Genomic DNA, 16,034 nt, shown 5'->3' with positions numbered 1-16,034 from the left:
ACTGATTTATCTAAGTCTTAAGTGGGTTTTAGAAATTTTTCAGCTGGTGTGTCTGTATTTCTTCCGCTCTCCATTCTTTTTCTCTTTTCTTTCTTTAAGAAAATTTTTAGCCAGGTGGTGGTGGTGCATGCCTTTAATCCCAGCACTTGGAAGGCAGAGGCAGGCGGATCTCTGTGAGTTTGAGACCAGCCTGGTATATAAGAGCTAGTTCCAGGACAGGCTCCAAAGCTACAGAGAAACCCTGTCTCGAAAAACAAAACAAAAGAAAAGGAAAAAAAAAAAGAAAAAGAAAGAAAAAGTTTAAAATATTGTATATGGGTGGTTTGCCTGCATGTATGGTGTATATTTGTGCACTACATTCATGCCTAGTACTCTCAGTGGCCACAAGGAGGTGTAGAATTCCTTGGAACTGGTTACAGAGGATTGTGAGTTACCATGTGGGTACTGGGAACTGATTCTGGGTCATCTGGAATATCAGCTAGTGCTCTTAACACTAATATATTTCTCTCTGATCCTCTCATGTTTCTGAGAGTCCAGTTCTATGTTTGTTATACTGGTTTTGTGCTAGAGCTTTCGGATGCTCTGTTTTATGTCTTCTTTCTCTTGTTTCTAGATGGTCTTAACTGGTCTGTCTTTTTTAATATTTATTTATTATGTATACAATATTCTTTCTACATGTATGTCTGCAGGCCAGAAGAGGGCACCAGACCTCATTACAGATGGTTGTGAACCACCATGTGGTTGCTGGGAATTGAACTCAGGACCTTTGGAAGAGCAGGCAATGCTCTAACCGCTGAGCCATCTCTCCAGCCCACTGATCTGTCTTTTAAGTCACTGTTTGTCATCATTGCACTGTCTCGCTGTGCTTTCTATTTCTGCCATTTCCACTTGATGTTTGCACCTGGTTTTCATATTTCTTTCCTATTGTTGATGTGTTCATGCCTGTTTTACACTTCCCCTTTAAACATTAGCTCTGTCAGCATGTTAACCATACCTGCTCTAATACCCTTGCTAGTTTCAGCGTCTGTCTTGGTCACTGTCCTATTGCTGTAAAGAGACACTATGGCCCCTACAACTCTTAGAAGAGAAAGCATGTAATTGGAGCTTGTTTACAGTTTCAGAGGTTTAGTCCATTGTCATGTTGGGTAGCATGGTAGCATGCTGGCAGGCATGATGCTGGAGAGTACCTGAGAGTTCTGCCTCTGGATCCACAAGAAGAAAGAGAGCCACTGGGCCTGCTTGGGCATTTGAAAGCTCAAACCCCCAGTGACACACTTCCTCTAACAAGGCCACACCTCCTAGTCCTTCTCAAGCAGTGCCAATCCCTAATGACTAAGCATTTAAATATTTGAGCCTGTGGTACCATTCTTACTCAAGGCACCAGAGCATCTGTGTTCTCATGTAGATGCATTATCTCCTAAGGAAGGGGAAGGGGAAGGGATACTCAACTTTGTATTTTGTTTTTTAGTATTTGACTCCAAACCATCATGTGTGGGAAAACTGTCAGCACTGAAATAAATATTTGAACCTCGAAGTGGCTGGGCCTTTTCTGTTAAGGAGCTGAGCAAGTAGTCAAATGTGTTTGGGTTTTGTTGGAGCTATCCTTATTGACTGGGTGCAGCTCCTCTCGAATGCCTGCTGTTCCTGGTGTTTGGCTGCTGGGAAGGCATTCAGGGGTTCTCAGAGTTCTTCTGTCTCCTGAGTGTCTGTACAACAGGCAAGTTCTTTCTCTCTCTGCATTTATTTATTTTTTAGTTTATTTATTTGCTGTAGGTGTATATGGGGGTCAGAGGATGTCTCAGAGTTTCCACCATGTGGATGTTGAGGCAGTTATCTCAGACTGTTAGGTTTTTGTAAGTACCTTTACCACTGGACCATCTCACCAGACCCTGTTCACCTGCTCTCTGTCATGGCAGAGGTAGATATTGTTTGGTCTACCTTTTGTTTTAGGTTAGTCTTTGTCTCTGGTTTTTTAATTCTTCTGCCTTTTCTCCTTATTGAAGTCAAACCACCTCTGCAGTGTTTTCCCTTCATCAGACCTCTTGGTGTTAATGTCACAGTAGGAACGTGGGCTGGCTTCCCTTCACTCCCAGGAATAGGAAGTGACTCTCTTTTACTTTTTCCAAAGTCTTTGCCCATGCCCTCTACATCACGGGGTTTGCTGCTGTCTTTTCTTAGTAGACAAAGAGGAACTGGGTAGTGGGTGGACATTGTGTCTGACTCAACCATTGCTAACTCACCTCTTGCATGCTTGAGCCACCAGGGGAAACTCTCTTCAGTCTCCTACAGTGTACCCAGTTTTTGTTGTTAGAGACCCATGGAAAAGGCTTGCAAGCAAGTGGGATGTATTGTGCCAGTGTCCAGAGAGGTGCCAGGCGCTTGTTTGGTAGGGTGAGGAGTTGGACAGAGATGTAGATACTGGCAGAAGCAAAGACATTTATTTAGAGATGGCACACTTTGAAGAAGGGGATGCAGGCTAGAGCGGAGAGTTTAATACCTCACCAGGGTCGCTGCACAAGGATGGCTTTCTGGAGACTTACTGCATCACACATCTGATAGATATCTTAGACTCCACCTTCAGACACTGCAGTATGTCCAGTCTCTCTCTGCCAACTGGTTTCTTTTCTGTGCTCATTTTCAGCTTTTGATTTGGTCTGTCAGACCTCGGTGCTCTTCTACCTCAAGTGGTGAAAGTTTTCATAGTGCTTCCTAAATCCCAAATAGAAGCTAAAGCCATGTGTAATAGTTCCTGCCTACCGCATTCTTGTTTCTGTCTCTCCTGAGGCCCTTCCTTCTGGCTGTCTATAAAATTTTCATGCTTCTTTATATGTCTGTTAAATTTTTTGTTGGATACTAGATGCTGAATTTAATGCTATTAGACACTAGATTTTGTCAGATTCCCACCCACTGCACCCCCAAGACAGGGTTTCATTGTGTTATGTAGCCATGTTTGTCCTGGAGCTTGCTCTGTAGACCAAGCTGGCCTCAGACTCGGAGATGCACCTGCCTCTGCTTCCCGAGTGTTGGGATTAAAGGCATGCACTAACATACCTGGCATTGTATAGCTTTTTTAAAAAACATAAAAAAAATTATAAAGTAAGTGTTAAGGATCAACCTGAGGTCCTAGAGTATGCTGGACAAGTGCGGGATGCGTGAGAACATCCCAGCTAGAGGAGCTCTTGGTCTAGAGCTAGTTTAGACTCCTTCCTAGAGTAGCCTTTTGAGCTGTCTTCTAAATGCCAAAAAATTCAGGGAATTCTGTTTTTTTTTTTTTTTTCTGATTGGAAGAAAGTTGAATTGTTCTAAACCCAGTGTGAACTCAGAGTTGTTCATTTACAGCTCCCCTAGGTGAGAGTTTTTTCTTTGGATTGCTATTCAATCAGAATTCAAGTGACCTGGAGGGGATTTCTGGATCCTGCGTGTTTTTAGCATCTTCTTGTGTGCTTAGCCTTACCAATTGAGCTACTTGGGCCTGTCTGCACTTTGTTCATGTGACCTCCTTGAGCCTTATTTTAAGAAGTTACCCAGGCAGAGAGCCGCGGAGCTGTAGTGCTCATCTTACGTTTTTCCTTTTCTTAGGGATCATAGATCCTCACACTGCCTGTTGTCCCATGACTGGAAAAGAGTTGCTTCCTGTCTTATGTCCAGCTTTCTATTATTTATAGTAAGAAGTTGATTACAGACCACCTAAAGACATCCAGCTTGGGCGGCTTATATTTATATTTAGGGAAAACAGTTAAAAATGAATATGAATATTTCTGACTTCAAAAGAAATATCAAAAGTTAAAAAAGAAGACAATGAGAAAAAATTGCCAGTAGAACTCCATATTATAGAAAAAAATTACAAGTTCTTAGTAGTAAATATTGGCAAATAGTTTTTAGATCTTTCCCCCACTTTGTAGATATGGGTTCTTACTAGCATTCCTGGCTGGCCTTGACCTTGCTGTGTAGACCAGACTGACCTTGCAAGAGCAATCTGTAGACCAGATTGGCCTTAGACTGGACTTTCCTGGTGTTAGACCAGACTGGCCATGAATTTGCTGTGTAGATCAGGGTGGCCTCGATTGAATTTGCAGTGATCCCCCTGCCTCTGTTTCTTGAGTGCATACATTACCACACTCTACTTAAGGTTTGAATCTGTGGATAGAAAAAAGTTTGTTTAGGCACAAAAGTGTTCTCTATGAAGCAGAATAATAAACTATACTCTTAGACTTTAGAGCTTTTTGCTCTTCTTGGTGGAACTGATAGCAAGAAAGAAAGGGTTGCTATCTGGCCAAGTCTGGTGGCCTAGCCCAGAGAAGTAGAAACGGTAGGATCAGGAGCTGAGAGCCAGCTTCAGCTAGCTACATAGGGAGACCATCACAAAACAAAGACACCCCCAAACCAAAACCAAATAAATAAATACAATTAAGAGCTTTTATTATTCAAAAATTATGAGAAATGGGAGAAGATAGTCACATTGCACAAGTGAAAAGGATCGGCAAGAACAACAACACCAGCTGGACACGGTGGTGCACACCTGTAATCATTACATTTGGGAGGCAGAGGCTAGAGAATCTCAAGTTTGAGTTCAGCCTGTGCTACACATTGAGTCCTTGTCTCAAAAACAACCCAACAAAAATCCCAGTGGAAAAACCATCCAGAGCTTGGAGTGGTGGCTTGTTCCTTTGTTGCTAACAGGAGAATTACTTGAGCTCAGGAGTTTGGGGCCAACTGGGCAACATAGTGAAGCAAAGAAACATCTCAAAACAAAGGACTCCAGGAGTCCTACCAATCTGTTAGAAATGCACACGGATTTAAGGTGACAGTAGGTGAGCCACAAGAACTGGTATTTTACCAAAAAAAGGGTACTCTAACAATGAATATAGGAAGAAATGCTCAACACAGAGACGTTTCAAATGTTGAAAGACACTTTGGATGTTTTAAAGAGACTGAATTCTTAAAGACTGTAGTACTTTTTTATGTTTTATTCCTGAGACACGGCTTCTCTGTGTAGCCCTGGCTGTCCTGGAACTCCCTCTGTAAACCAGACTGCCTCTGGCTTCTGAGTGCTGAGAAAAGTGTGCCTGGCCAACTGTGAACTTTGAAAAGTTGGACTGTTTCAGATTGCAATGCTGATATTAATATGAGATTTTGGAAATGATGAAGAAAGGCCTTAGTAAGTGATAAACTTGTGTGTCATGTTGACAGACTATCCTGGCTAGTAACTGGGGAAAAATAAATTAGAATCATTCTGAAGTTTTTTCATATTCTTTCCATTGGCAGAAATAACATTTCTTTTCGCATATCTCAGACTGGCCTTGAATTTGCTGTATAGCTGAGGGTGACCCTGAACTTCTGTCTATACCTCCTGAGTATTGGGATTATATTATGCTCCACAGTGCCTGGTTTCTCTGGTGCTGGGCTCCTCCTGCTAGGAACTCAGATTTCCTGCATTCAGCAAGCATTCTACAAATTATACTTCCTTCCCAGCCCTTACAAGGATTTTTTTCCTAGATGCTAAGGAAGGGAGTGTAAGTTGTTAAAAATCCTGCGGCTTAGTTGGACACTGTCTCCTGAGGTTAAATGTACATATCTTTGAAGCCTTGGTTCAGTTCCCATTTCTGTGTGTACAACAGAAGACTTGTATATAGACATTTATAGCAGTATTGTTCACATTGCTAGCTAAACTTTCAGACAACTCAAGTGCCATCTGTGAGAGAAGAAATAAAACAGAAAGGACCATGATTGGTGAGGTGGCCAAGCAGGTAAAGGCCACCTAGCTTGAAAACCTGATGACTTTGCCTGGGACCCACGTGACTGTAGATGACTGTGACTTTCTTGTTCTTCTTTCTCATCAGGTGTACAACGTTTACATGGCAGGGCGGCAGCTGTGTTCTAAGCGGTACCGGGAATTTGCCATCCTGCACCAAAACCTGAAAAGGGAGTTTGCCAACTTTACATTTCCTCGACTCCCAGGAAAGTGGCCGTTCTCATTATCAGAGCAACAGCTCGATGCCCGCCGTCGTGGACTGGAAGAATATCTAGAGAAGGGTAAGCCAGACTTGATTTCTTGTCATCAAATCTAATGACCTGAGTTCAGTCTCCAAGACCCACGTGGTAGAAGGAGAGAACCAGTTCACACAGGTCGTCCTCCTCTGACCCTGTCACTCCTTTGCAGTGGTAGGTGTGTGCCCCACCCAAATAAATAAATGTAAGTTTTAAAAATGTTTAAAAGGGGGCTGGAGAGATGGCTCAGAGGTTAAGAGCATTGCCTGCTCTTCCAAAGGTCCTGAGTTCAATTCCCAGCAACAACATGGTGGCGCACAACCATCTATAATGGGGTCTGGTGCCCTCTTCTGGCCTGCAGGGATACACACAGACAGAATATTGTATACATAATAAATAAATATTTTAAAAAAATGTTTAAAAGGGTAAGGGGATAGCACACGCCTTTAATCCCAGCACTCAGGAGGCAGAGGCAGGTGGATTTCTGTGAGTTCGAGGCCAGCCTGCTCTACAGAGTGAGTTCCAGGACAGCCAGGGCTACACAGTGAAGCCCTGTTTCAAAGAACCAAAAGACCAAAAAAAAAGTAAACTAGTCCATTAAACTTTACTATGCTAAGTGGGCATTACTTCTTATCCCTAAATTGCATGCCTGTGTTTCATAAAAACCAGTAGTGTAAGGAAGTTATGTTTTAGATGAGAAGTAGTAAATGACCTACGCTCTGAAGGCAAGGCCAAAATGTGCTCTACGGTAATAGTGCTCTACTTTGCTAGCTTGCAGAGACTTCCTAACAGAAAAATGAATGCTTTTGGTAGTCCTTGGTGGACTTTTATTTAAAGGGTTATATTTACCTATAAATACATATTATGCTGCATTGGTGATTGATTCTTGGCTCATAGCACTGTTGTATATAAAAATTCATTTTATAGCTGTAAAGGTTTACTCAGCTGTTGACCATCTAAAGTCTCCTTGTTCTCAGCAGCCTATAGGTAGAATTAATGAAACTTTGAAATGATAATGTGGGTTTCTGTGGATGTAGGTACTAGAATCTGTGTTTGTCTAGAAAGGCAAAGAAACAACACAGATCTGAGTAAGATAATCCTGTGGTCGTGAGGAGAGACTCGCCTGGCTGTTTTATCACAGCTGATTATTATTGCTAGCTGTGTGTCTTAGTCACTGTTCTACTGCTTTGTTCAGACACTGTGACCAAGACAGCTTATAGAAGAAAGCATTGAATTGGGGGTTTGCTTACCGTATCAGAGGGTAAGCACGGCCGTCATCATGGCCGGAGCATAGTATCAGGCAAACAGGCTGTCAGGCATGGCACTGGAGCCAGAGACATAGTTGAGAGCTTCCATTTCATCCACAAGATAGGCATAAGCTATAGAAACCTCAAAGCCCATCCCCAGTGTGACACTTCCTCCAGCAAGGCTACTTTTCCCAGTTCCCACCAAACAGTTCCAACAACTGAGAATGAAGCATTTGAACGCATGAGCCTATGGGGGCCATTCTCATTCAGACCACCACATTTTGCAGTGGGTTCTTTAGAATATTAGTTTGCAGGAATAATGTGTAAAGACTAACTGACCTAGTTCAGTTTGAAATTAAAACAAAACAGAACACTCTGACAAAATTAACTCTGACAGTGAACCTTATTCCTGAAGAACTATTTCCCACATTGAAGTGATGTTTTCCTACAGTAGCCTGGCCTCTGAACACGCCATGGGCACGTTAGAGAGGGTACTTTAAACTGTGCCATAAAGTCCTCAGTGTTGTTTATTATCCTGGGGTGGTGGGTACCTTTCTTCATTCATCATCCTGGGGTGGTGGGTACCTTTCTTTGATTAGACAACTAGGTACTTATTACCTGCTTCTCTCCTTCCTTCCTTTCTTCTTACTTCCTCTCCCCATTGTCTTTTTTTTTTTTAAATATTTATTTATTTATTATGTATACAATATTCTGTCTGTGTGTATGTCTGCAGGCCAGAAGAGGGCACCAGACCTAATTACAGATGGTTGTGAGCCACCATGTGGTTGCCCGGAATTGAACTCAGGACCTTTGGAAGAGCACGCATTCCTCTTAACCACTGAGCCATCTCTCCAGCCCCCTCTCCCCATTGTCTTGCTCTGTGTGCCTCTCTGTCTTTCTGTCTGTCTTCCTTAGATCACTGTTGTGCTCAAGTACTTGGTTTACCTGTCCTGTTTCCAAAGTGATGTTAGATGTTCTCTGACTTGGACAAATAAATGTTTTTCCTTTGCATTTCAATTTAATATTTGGTTTATTCTTACCTGACCTTTTTCTTTCTTCCATTGCCTTTTTCTCTATGTTCTGACTTGATAATTGATCCCACAGGACTTAATATTTAAATGTGCTATGTTTTTTTGTATTTAACATTTTTAGCTAACTACATCTTTATATTTCCTTTTATTGTACTGTTTTATATCATTTAGGCTAATTGTCATGCCTTAGGGTTACATATGCTAAATATACATATACTAGGTTATAGTTGCCTGTTACCGATGATTTAAACATTTTCTATATACCTTTTGATAGAAGGTCTTGCTGTGGTTCAGTTGACCTTGAACTTGCAGTGAACCTTTTGCTTCAGCCTCCCAAGTACTAGAATTGTAGATGTGTGAGACCATGCTTAGCTCTGACAATTTAAATGTAAACCGTGATATATTCTTTAATATTCTTGATTTAAGGCCTGATGTTAGATACTGTTTTTGTTTTCTTCAGTGTGTTCAATCCGAGTCATTGGTGAGAGTGACATCATGCAGGAGTTCCTGTCAGAATCTGATGAGGTAGGTGAACACCCATTGCACTAATAATTTTCTGCTTAGCTCCTCGAGGGCAAAAATGTAGATACTGTTAGTGGGGTAAGTTGTAATTGACTCTCTAAACAGCTGTATTTCTTCCATTTCTTTTTCATATATATCTACCATTTAAGACCTAGAGCCAGGTTTACCTTCTCTTATTTTTGTTTTAATTGTTTTTTTTTAGTTATTCTATAAAATAATAAATTCCATCATGGTATATTCAGTTACACACATGTATATGTGCAGTTGCACATGCACACACCTTTGTATTCTGTCCAGGTTCACCCTCATTGTGTTTCCTTGTCTTTTCCTCCTCCAGATAGTCCCCTCCTGCCTTTGTTTTTTATTTATATTTATGCATTTGAGTCTGCAGATGAGAGAAAAATGTGACACAGTCTTTTTTCCCCACTGCATTGTTGTCTTTTCTTCCCCTTCCTCTTTCCTCCACATCCATGTCCTGCACAAATGTTACGCTGTGAGAGAGAGCATGCAGTGCTTGTCTTCTGAGTCTGGTTGACTTTGCACAGGAAGGTCTCCAGCTCTACCCATTTTCCTGTGAGTCTTCTGTTTTCCTCTCAGTTGGAGCTAGAAGATGCTTGCTTCTTTTCACTGTACTGTTCCTCTGCATGCCTACCTGTCTGTTTCTCTCTTTGTTTGCTGTTTTTGAAGTTATTTTAAAGGTAATTTTTTTCATTCTGATGACAAACGGGAGCCACAGTGGTTATTCTGGACCTGCATGTTATGTTAGTAAATTATTTCTTCTTGAGATACAAGTTTCTTTCTGTATTTCTGAGGTAATGTTTTGATTATTTGTTTGTTGTCTGGTGGACACTGATGCATCAACAAATATCAAATATGATGATTTGCTTCCTTTAGAATGCTGTAAGGTTATGTAGAAGTGACATAGTGGCCTGCTGATCCCAAAGCTCCCAAGGCACTGGGTTTAGGTCTCTTATGGTGGGGAACTGTTTTAATGGTGTGTGTGTGGCAGAACTAACTGAGAATTCACTGCCATAATTCTGCTGCTGTGAGAAAATGCTCCTCTCTTTTCTCCCCTCCTCTCCTGTCTTCTCCCCTCCCCTCTGTTACTCCGTCCCTGCTTCTCTGCCCCCTGAATAAAAGCTTGGCTCTTTCATGTTAAAGAAAAAAACAAAATTTTATTCTTTGTAGTAACCATTTTTCTTTGTTCACAGCTAAGTTTCTAGAGGACTGTTCTATTTTGCACCACTTTCCTACTTAAAAGTTTGAAACTTGAGCCAGGTGGTGGTGTATGCTTTTAATCCAGCACTTAGGAGGCAGAGACAGGTGAATCTCTGAGTTCAGGCCAACCTGGCTACACTAGCTAATTCCAAATTTGAAACTTTCCCACAGTTTTCAGGATTTAGTTTGAACTCCTATAAGACACTCACAAGGCCCATTGTGATCTGCCCCCCGCCTCATCTCATCCATACCCCTGTCTGATACATTGTTATTCCAGTACTTTGGTACTTTTTCCTTTATGATGCTATGAAACCTATGAAATACACTTTTAACATTTGTTTATTTATTGTGTGTATATGCCTGTACATGCAGTGTGGCACATACAACATGGTAGACACCTTGGGGAGCAATTAGTTCTTTCTTTCCGTCATGTGGGTTTTGGGGACTGAATTTGTCAAGGTCATCAGGCATGGTGGCAGGTGCCTTTATCAGCTGAGCAAATCTACTGACTCTCTCATTGCTCTGGAGTACTTTTTATTTCTTTAATCCATGGCATTCCCTAGAGTTTATGTTCTCTTCCACCTTCCCTCACTTTGTACTGCTAATCCTTTCGAGCAGATCAAAGTCACTCCTCCCTGACTGCCCTGCTGGGTCTCCGTCCTTTTCAGTTGTTTGCGCCATCCCACGAGCTGCTCTGTCCGTCTGTGGGATGGAGTCTGTTCTTTGTCACTCTAACTCTCCTCATTCCCTGCGCTCTGCAGAGGCAGTTTCTAGTCTGCCGTCTTCCAGACTTGTCTTTGAAGTCTTTTTTCTCCGATAACACAAGTCATCAATTTTTCATCCTACCAAGAACTTCTGCAGTTAATACCACTCAGTCATCATGTTATTGCCATCTCATTTTCTAATTTTTATACATATAATCAGTTTGTCACTTTATATTTTTAGCTTACAAGAGTGTGTGAGCTACCAGTAGGTAAGAGCTAAATCTTGATTATCTTTATATCCCCAGTGCCTTACCACAGTATCACGCATGTTGGAGGTGCTTAATAAGTGTTAATTGGATAGAGGGATGAATATGTAATACTAATGTCTTGTCCATCAGTTCTTTAATGTGTACGTATCTTGTTTTTCTGACTAGATTATAGGCTTCTTATAGAATAAGGGTATAAAGAATAATAGTATCCTCCCGTTGTCCATGGTTTTACTTTGTTATCTGTGGTCAGCCATAGTCTAAAAATATTAAATACAATATTTCAGAAATAAACACTTTGTAAGCTTCAAATTGTGTGGCATTCTGAGTACCATGATAAAGCTTTATGTCATCTGTGCTGTCCAGTATATCTACTCCTCATAGACCACCTTCCTAGTAGTCACCTAGTAGTCTGGTCAGTTATCAGAGTGCCTTCTCTAGTATCACACACAGTGCTTGCTATATTCAAATAATCCTTACTGATGACCTCAATGCCAATCACATAGACCTAAAGGAAGCCCTAGAGTACTTCCCTCACAACAGTAGGAAAAAGAATCCTGGTGAGATTTCCAGGGTCTTTAGTAGGATTGTCCCTTCTATCTATGAAATTATGGACAAGAAAAAGTAAATTTGGGGCTGGAGAGATGGCTCGTTGGTTAAGAGCACTGGCTGCTCTTCCAGAGGACCTGGGTTCAATTCCCAGCAACCACATTTCAGCTCACAGCTGTCTGTAACTCCAGTTCCCTGGGATCTGGGATCTGACATCTTTATGTCAATGTATGTAAAATAAAGTTAAATTGAAAAAAAAAGTAAATTTATGCTTGTTTGCTGGGAGCACCTTAAGCTATAAAAGTTACAGCTATAGTGCATGATAATTGTGTGTTTCAGTACCAACCACAGTTCCTGGCATCCATTGTGGATCTTGAAACATAGCCCTGTGGGTAAGGAGGAAGCTATTTAGTGTACTTTTAGACAAAGAATAGTAATTTTTTTAATAGTCAATGAAAATGAACTCATTCCTAGGTGATTATTTCTCAGTAATAAAAATTAAACAATTTCGGGCTGGAGAGAAGGCTTGGCGGTTGAAAGTACTGACTGCTCTTTCTGAAGAGTTCAATTCCCAGCACCTACATGACAGCTCGTGACTGTGTAACTCCAGTTCCAGGCAAAACACCAATGCACATAAAATAAAAATAAACATATATATGTGTTTACATATGATATATATATATATATATATATATATATATATATATATGAAGAGGAAAAAATGACAAGATCAAAAATTTGTTAGAAGCTTGGCAATGGTGGTTCATGTCTATAAGATCCCAGCATTCTAGAGACCAAGGCAGGAAGATGGCTTTGAGTTCATGGTGAGCCTGGGCTACAAGGTAGAACTATTTAAAAAAAAAGCAAAACAGAAAGACAAACTGTATTAGAAAAATATATTGAGGCTAGAGAAATAGTTAGCAGTTAGGAGCCTTTGTTGCTCTTGCAGAGAACGTGGTTTCATTTACCAGCAACTGAATGGTGGCTCCCAGCTAATCTGTCCTCTGGTTCCAGAGGATGCAAAGATCTTCCTGATCTCTGTAAGCACTGGACATGCACATGGTGCACATACATACATGTAGGCAACACCATACACATAAAATTAATCTAAAAAAATACAAAAAAGAAAAATGTGTTATTATCAAAAGCCATGAGGTTTTTTGTATGTGTGGTGCTAGAGCCCTAAGCATTGTAGGCAAGCATTCTTGTACTGAGCCATATCCCTAACTCTGTTTGTTTTTAATTAAGTAAAATAAGAATTGTATAGTCTTTGCTAGAAAATTGGGCATGACACTAGTTTAGATCCCTAAGTCTCATCCATTTTTCCTTTTTATCAAGGTTCAGAAAGGACACCAGCATATCCCTTAAGCAGATCTACTGCCTAGTTACTCAACAGGTGTTGAGACCGTGCCTATCTATTGTTTCTCTCCTCTGTGGGTTCTGAATGGAGTGACAAAGAGTGACCCAAAATCTCATCTGGACTCCATCTAGACTTTCTCAACAGTATTTTGTTTTGAAATGGGAACATGAGTTAAACTTATGCTGTACGAGTTGTAAATATATTAACTTTTAAGACTTTATTTTTCCTCATTTTAATAGAATTTATTTCCTATTTCTTACATTAGATTATTGTTTTGCTAGCATTGTAGCAAGGAGTGAAAATTTACTGGGCTGCAAATGTTTTCTTTTCCTTTAGAATTACAATGGTGTGTCTGATGTAGAGCTGAGAGTAGCTTTACCGGATGGAACAACAGTCACCGTCAGAGTTAAAAAGAACAGCACTACAGACCAAGTGTACCAGGTAAGTTAAACCTGAGCAAGTCAGCTTGACATTGGAAGATGTGATGATGAGTAAAAAATTAAATGAGTTACTATGTACAAAATGTTCAGGGTACATTTGCTAATACATATTGCTAATGTGAAGTATTTTTGCCCTTCTTAAAAGAAAGGTATATGAGAGCTGGGTGTATTGATGCATGCTTGTAATCCTAGCACTTGGGAGGCTAAGGCAAGAATGTTGCAAGTACTAAGGTAGCCAGGACTGTATAACAAAACCTTGTATTTAAAAAAAAAAAAAGTACAGTAAATATCCCAGAGTGCAGTGGTTATAATTCTCTGTTGTTGTAAAAACAAAACAACCCTTTTTAAAAAATGCTGTGTGTGCTAGGTGGTGATGGCACACGCCTTTAATCCCAGCAGAGGCAGGCAGGTCTCTGTGAGTTCGAGACCAGCCTGGTCTACAAGAACTAGTTCCGGGACATACTCTAAAGCTACAGAGAAACCTGGTCTTGAAAAACCTAAAAAAAAAAAAAAAGAAAGAAAAAAGAAAAAAAAATGCTATATGTAGCCAGGCAGTGGTCACACACACCTTTAATCCCAGCACTCGGGAGGCAGAGGCAGGCAGATCTCTTGAATTTGAGGCTAGCCTGGTCTACAGAGCAAGTTCCAGGATAGCCAGAGCTGAACTGAGAAACCCTGTCTCCAGAAAACAAAAATTAAAAGAAAAATGTGTACGTATGTGGTATGTTCAGGTTTATGAGCAGGTTTGCATGTATGCATGTGTGTTTGTGCATGTGTTGGCTTGTGCATTCTTGTAATTATGGAGATCAGAGGTTGACATTGTCTTCTTCCTAAATATTAGGTATCACTCTCTGTCTTATTCCTTTGAGACAGAATCTCTAGGCTGTTGACCAGCAAGCTCAAGCAGCCCTCCTGACTTCACCCCTGACAGTGCTGGGTTACAATCTTGAGTGCATATAGGTCATCTCACCCTTTTATGTGAGTGCTAGGGATTCAGACTCAGACCCTCATGCTTGTCCAGCAAGTGCTCTTACCCACGAAGCCATCTCCCTAGTCCCCTTGAAGCTTGTATGTGTGTGTTATATGCTCATACATGTGCTTGTAGAGATGCACATGTATGTTGTAATGTACATGTATGTATGCTTGTGGAAGCCAGAGGTGCCTTCTTAGGTTGCCCCTATTTTACAGACTAAGGCAGGGTCTCTTGCTAAATGATTTAGCAAGTCTTTCTAGCCAACTTGATTTTGGGATTCCTTGTCTCCGCCTCCTAGGGACATGGTTAAAAGTAGGCCCTGCATTTCTATGGGTGTGAGAGACTGAACTGTGCTTCTCACACTTGCACAGCGACTACTCCTTTACCCACAGAGCCATCTTTCCAGCCTTGCAAAACACTTGTTTAATATATCATACATTTCTCTATACACTTCTTTTTATGGTGCTCGGGCCTTGGGCAAGTATTCTACCACTGAACTACTCTCCCGTTCCTTCATTAGTTATGTTTAGTAATTATCAACATCAAGATCTTGCCACATTTACACCATGTACCCCTTTCCCTTTCCTCTGAAGGTCTCCTCCTTCTCCTTCTTTCTTCTCTTTCTCCTTCTCCTTCCTCTTCCTCTTCTTCTTCTTCTTTTTTTTTTTGCAAAGTCCATACAGACCTGTGTCTACTCCAGCATACATCTAAAACATGCACATTCTTTATACATAACCAATGTCATTATCAGATTTTAAAGAGGGCACCATGGGGCTGGAGAGATGGCTCAGTGGTTAAGAGCACTGACTGTTCTTCCAGAGAACTTGGATTCAATTCCCAGCACCCACATGGCAGTTAACAGCTGTCTATAACTCCAATATCTGCCATTCTCACATAGAGATAGATGCAGGCAAAGTACCAATGTACGTAATTAAATAAAATAAATTATTAAAAAAAATAAAAAGGGTACCATTTCTTACTATTAATTAACTCCATAGTTAGAATTTTTCAATTATCAAAATAAATTTTGTCTACGGCCATAAGACCCTGAGTGTGCCCAATCTCGTCTGATCTCGGAAGCTAAGCAGTCGGGCCTGGTTAGTACTTGGATGGGAGACCACCTGGGAATACCAAGTGCTGTAGGCTGGGGCTGGAGAGATGGCTCAGAGGTTAAGAGCACAAACTGCTCTTTCAGAAGTCCTGAGTTCAATTCCCAGCAACCATATGGTGGCTCACAACCATCTGTAATTTGATCTGGTTCCCTTTTCTGGCATGCAGACTGAACACTGTATAATTAATAAATAAATTTTTTATAGTTCATTTGTAAGAAATCTGGTTGAAAGCCCAACAAAATCCCAGCAAAATTCTTCAATGACCTCGAATGAACGGTTCTCAACTTCATTTGGAAAAGCAAAAAATCCAGGATCGTCTAGAGGCATCACAATCCCTGGCTTCAAACTCTATTACAGAGCTACAGTACTGAAAACAGCCTGGTATTGGCATAAGAATAGAAAGGAGGACAATGGAACCAAACAGAAGACCCGGATATCAATCCACACATCTTCGAACACCTGATCTTTGATAAAGAAGCAAAAAATATCAAATGGAAAAAAAGAAAGCATATTTAACAAATGGTGCTGGCATAACTGGGTATCAACATGTAGAAGAATGAAAATAGACCCATATCTATCACCATGCACAAAACTCAAGTCAAAATGGATCAAAGACCTCAACAT

General features: G+C 40.8%; 1 protein-coding gene and 1 pseudogene across 2 annotated transcripts in view; both read left to right on the top strand.

The window, feature by feature from the left end:
- LOC121450518 (sorting nexin-27) overlaps nt 1–16,034 on the top strand; it is a 104,283-nt gene that overhangs the window by 52,190 nt on the left and 36,059 nt on the right. For both annotated transcript variants that reach the window (XM_041655478.1, XM_041655479.1), the window contains exons 3-5: nt 5,841–6,033; nt 8,727–8,791; nt 13,222–13,326. In XM_041655478.1, the coding sequence (XP_041511412.1) occupies nt 5,841–6,033; nt 8,727–8,791; nt 13,222–13,326 (363 nt within the window). The remainder of the gene's footprint in view (nt 1–5,840; nt 6,034–8,726; nt 8,792–13,221; nt 13,327–16,034) is intronic.
- Nucleotides 15,328–15,444, top strand: LOC121451168 (annotated as a pseudogene).

Source organism: Microtus oregoni, unplaced genomic scaffold, assembly GCF_018167655.1.
Source record: "Microtus oregoni isolate MIOR12 unplaced genomic scaffold, Mior012 000007F_ref0000211, whole genome shotgun sequence".
NCBI classification, from domain to species: domain Eukaryota; kingdom Metazoa; phylum Chordata; class Mammalia; order Rodentia; family Cricetidae; genus Microtus; species Microtus oregoni.
This window is presented reverse-complemented; position numbering and strand designations above follow the sequence as displayed.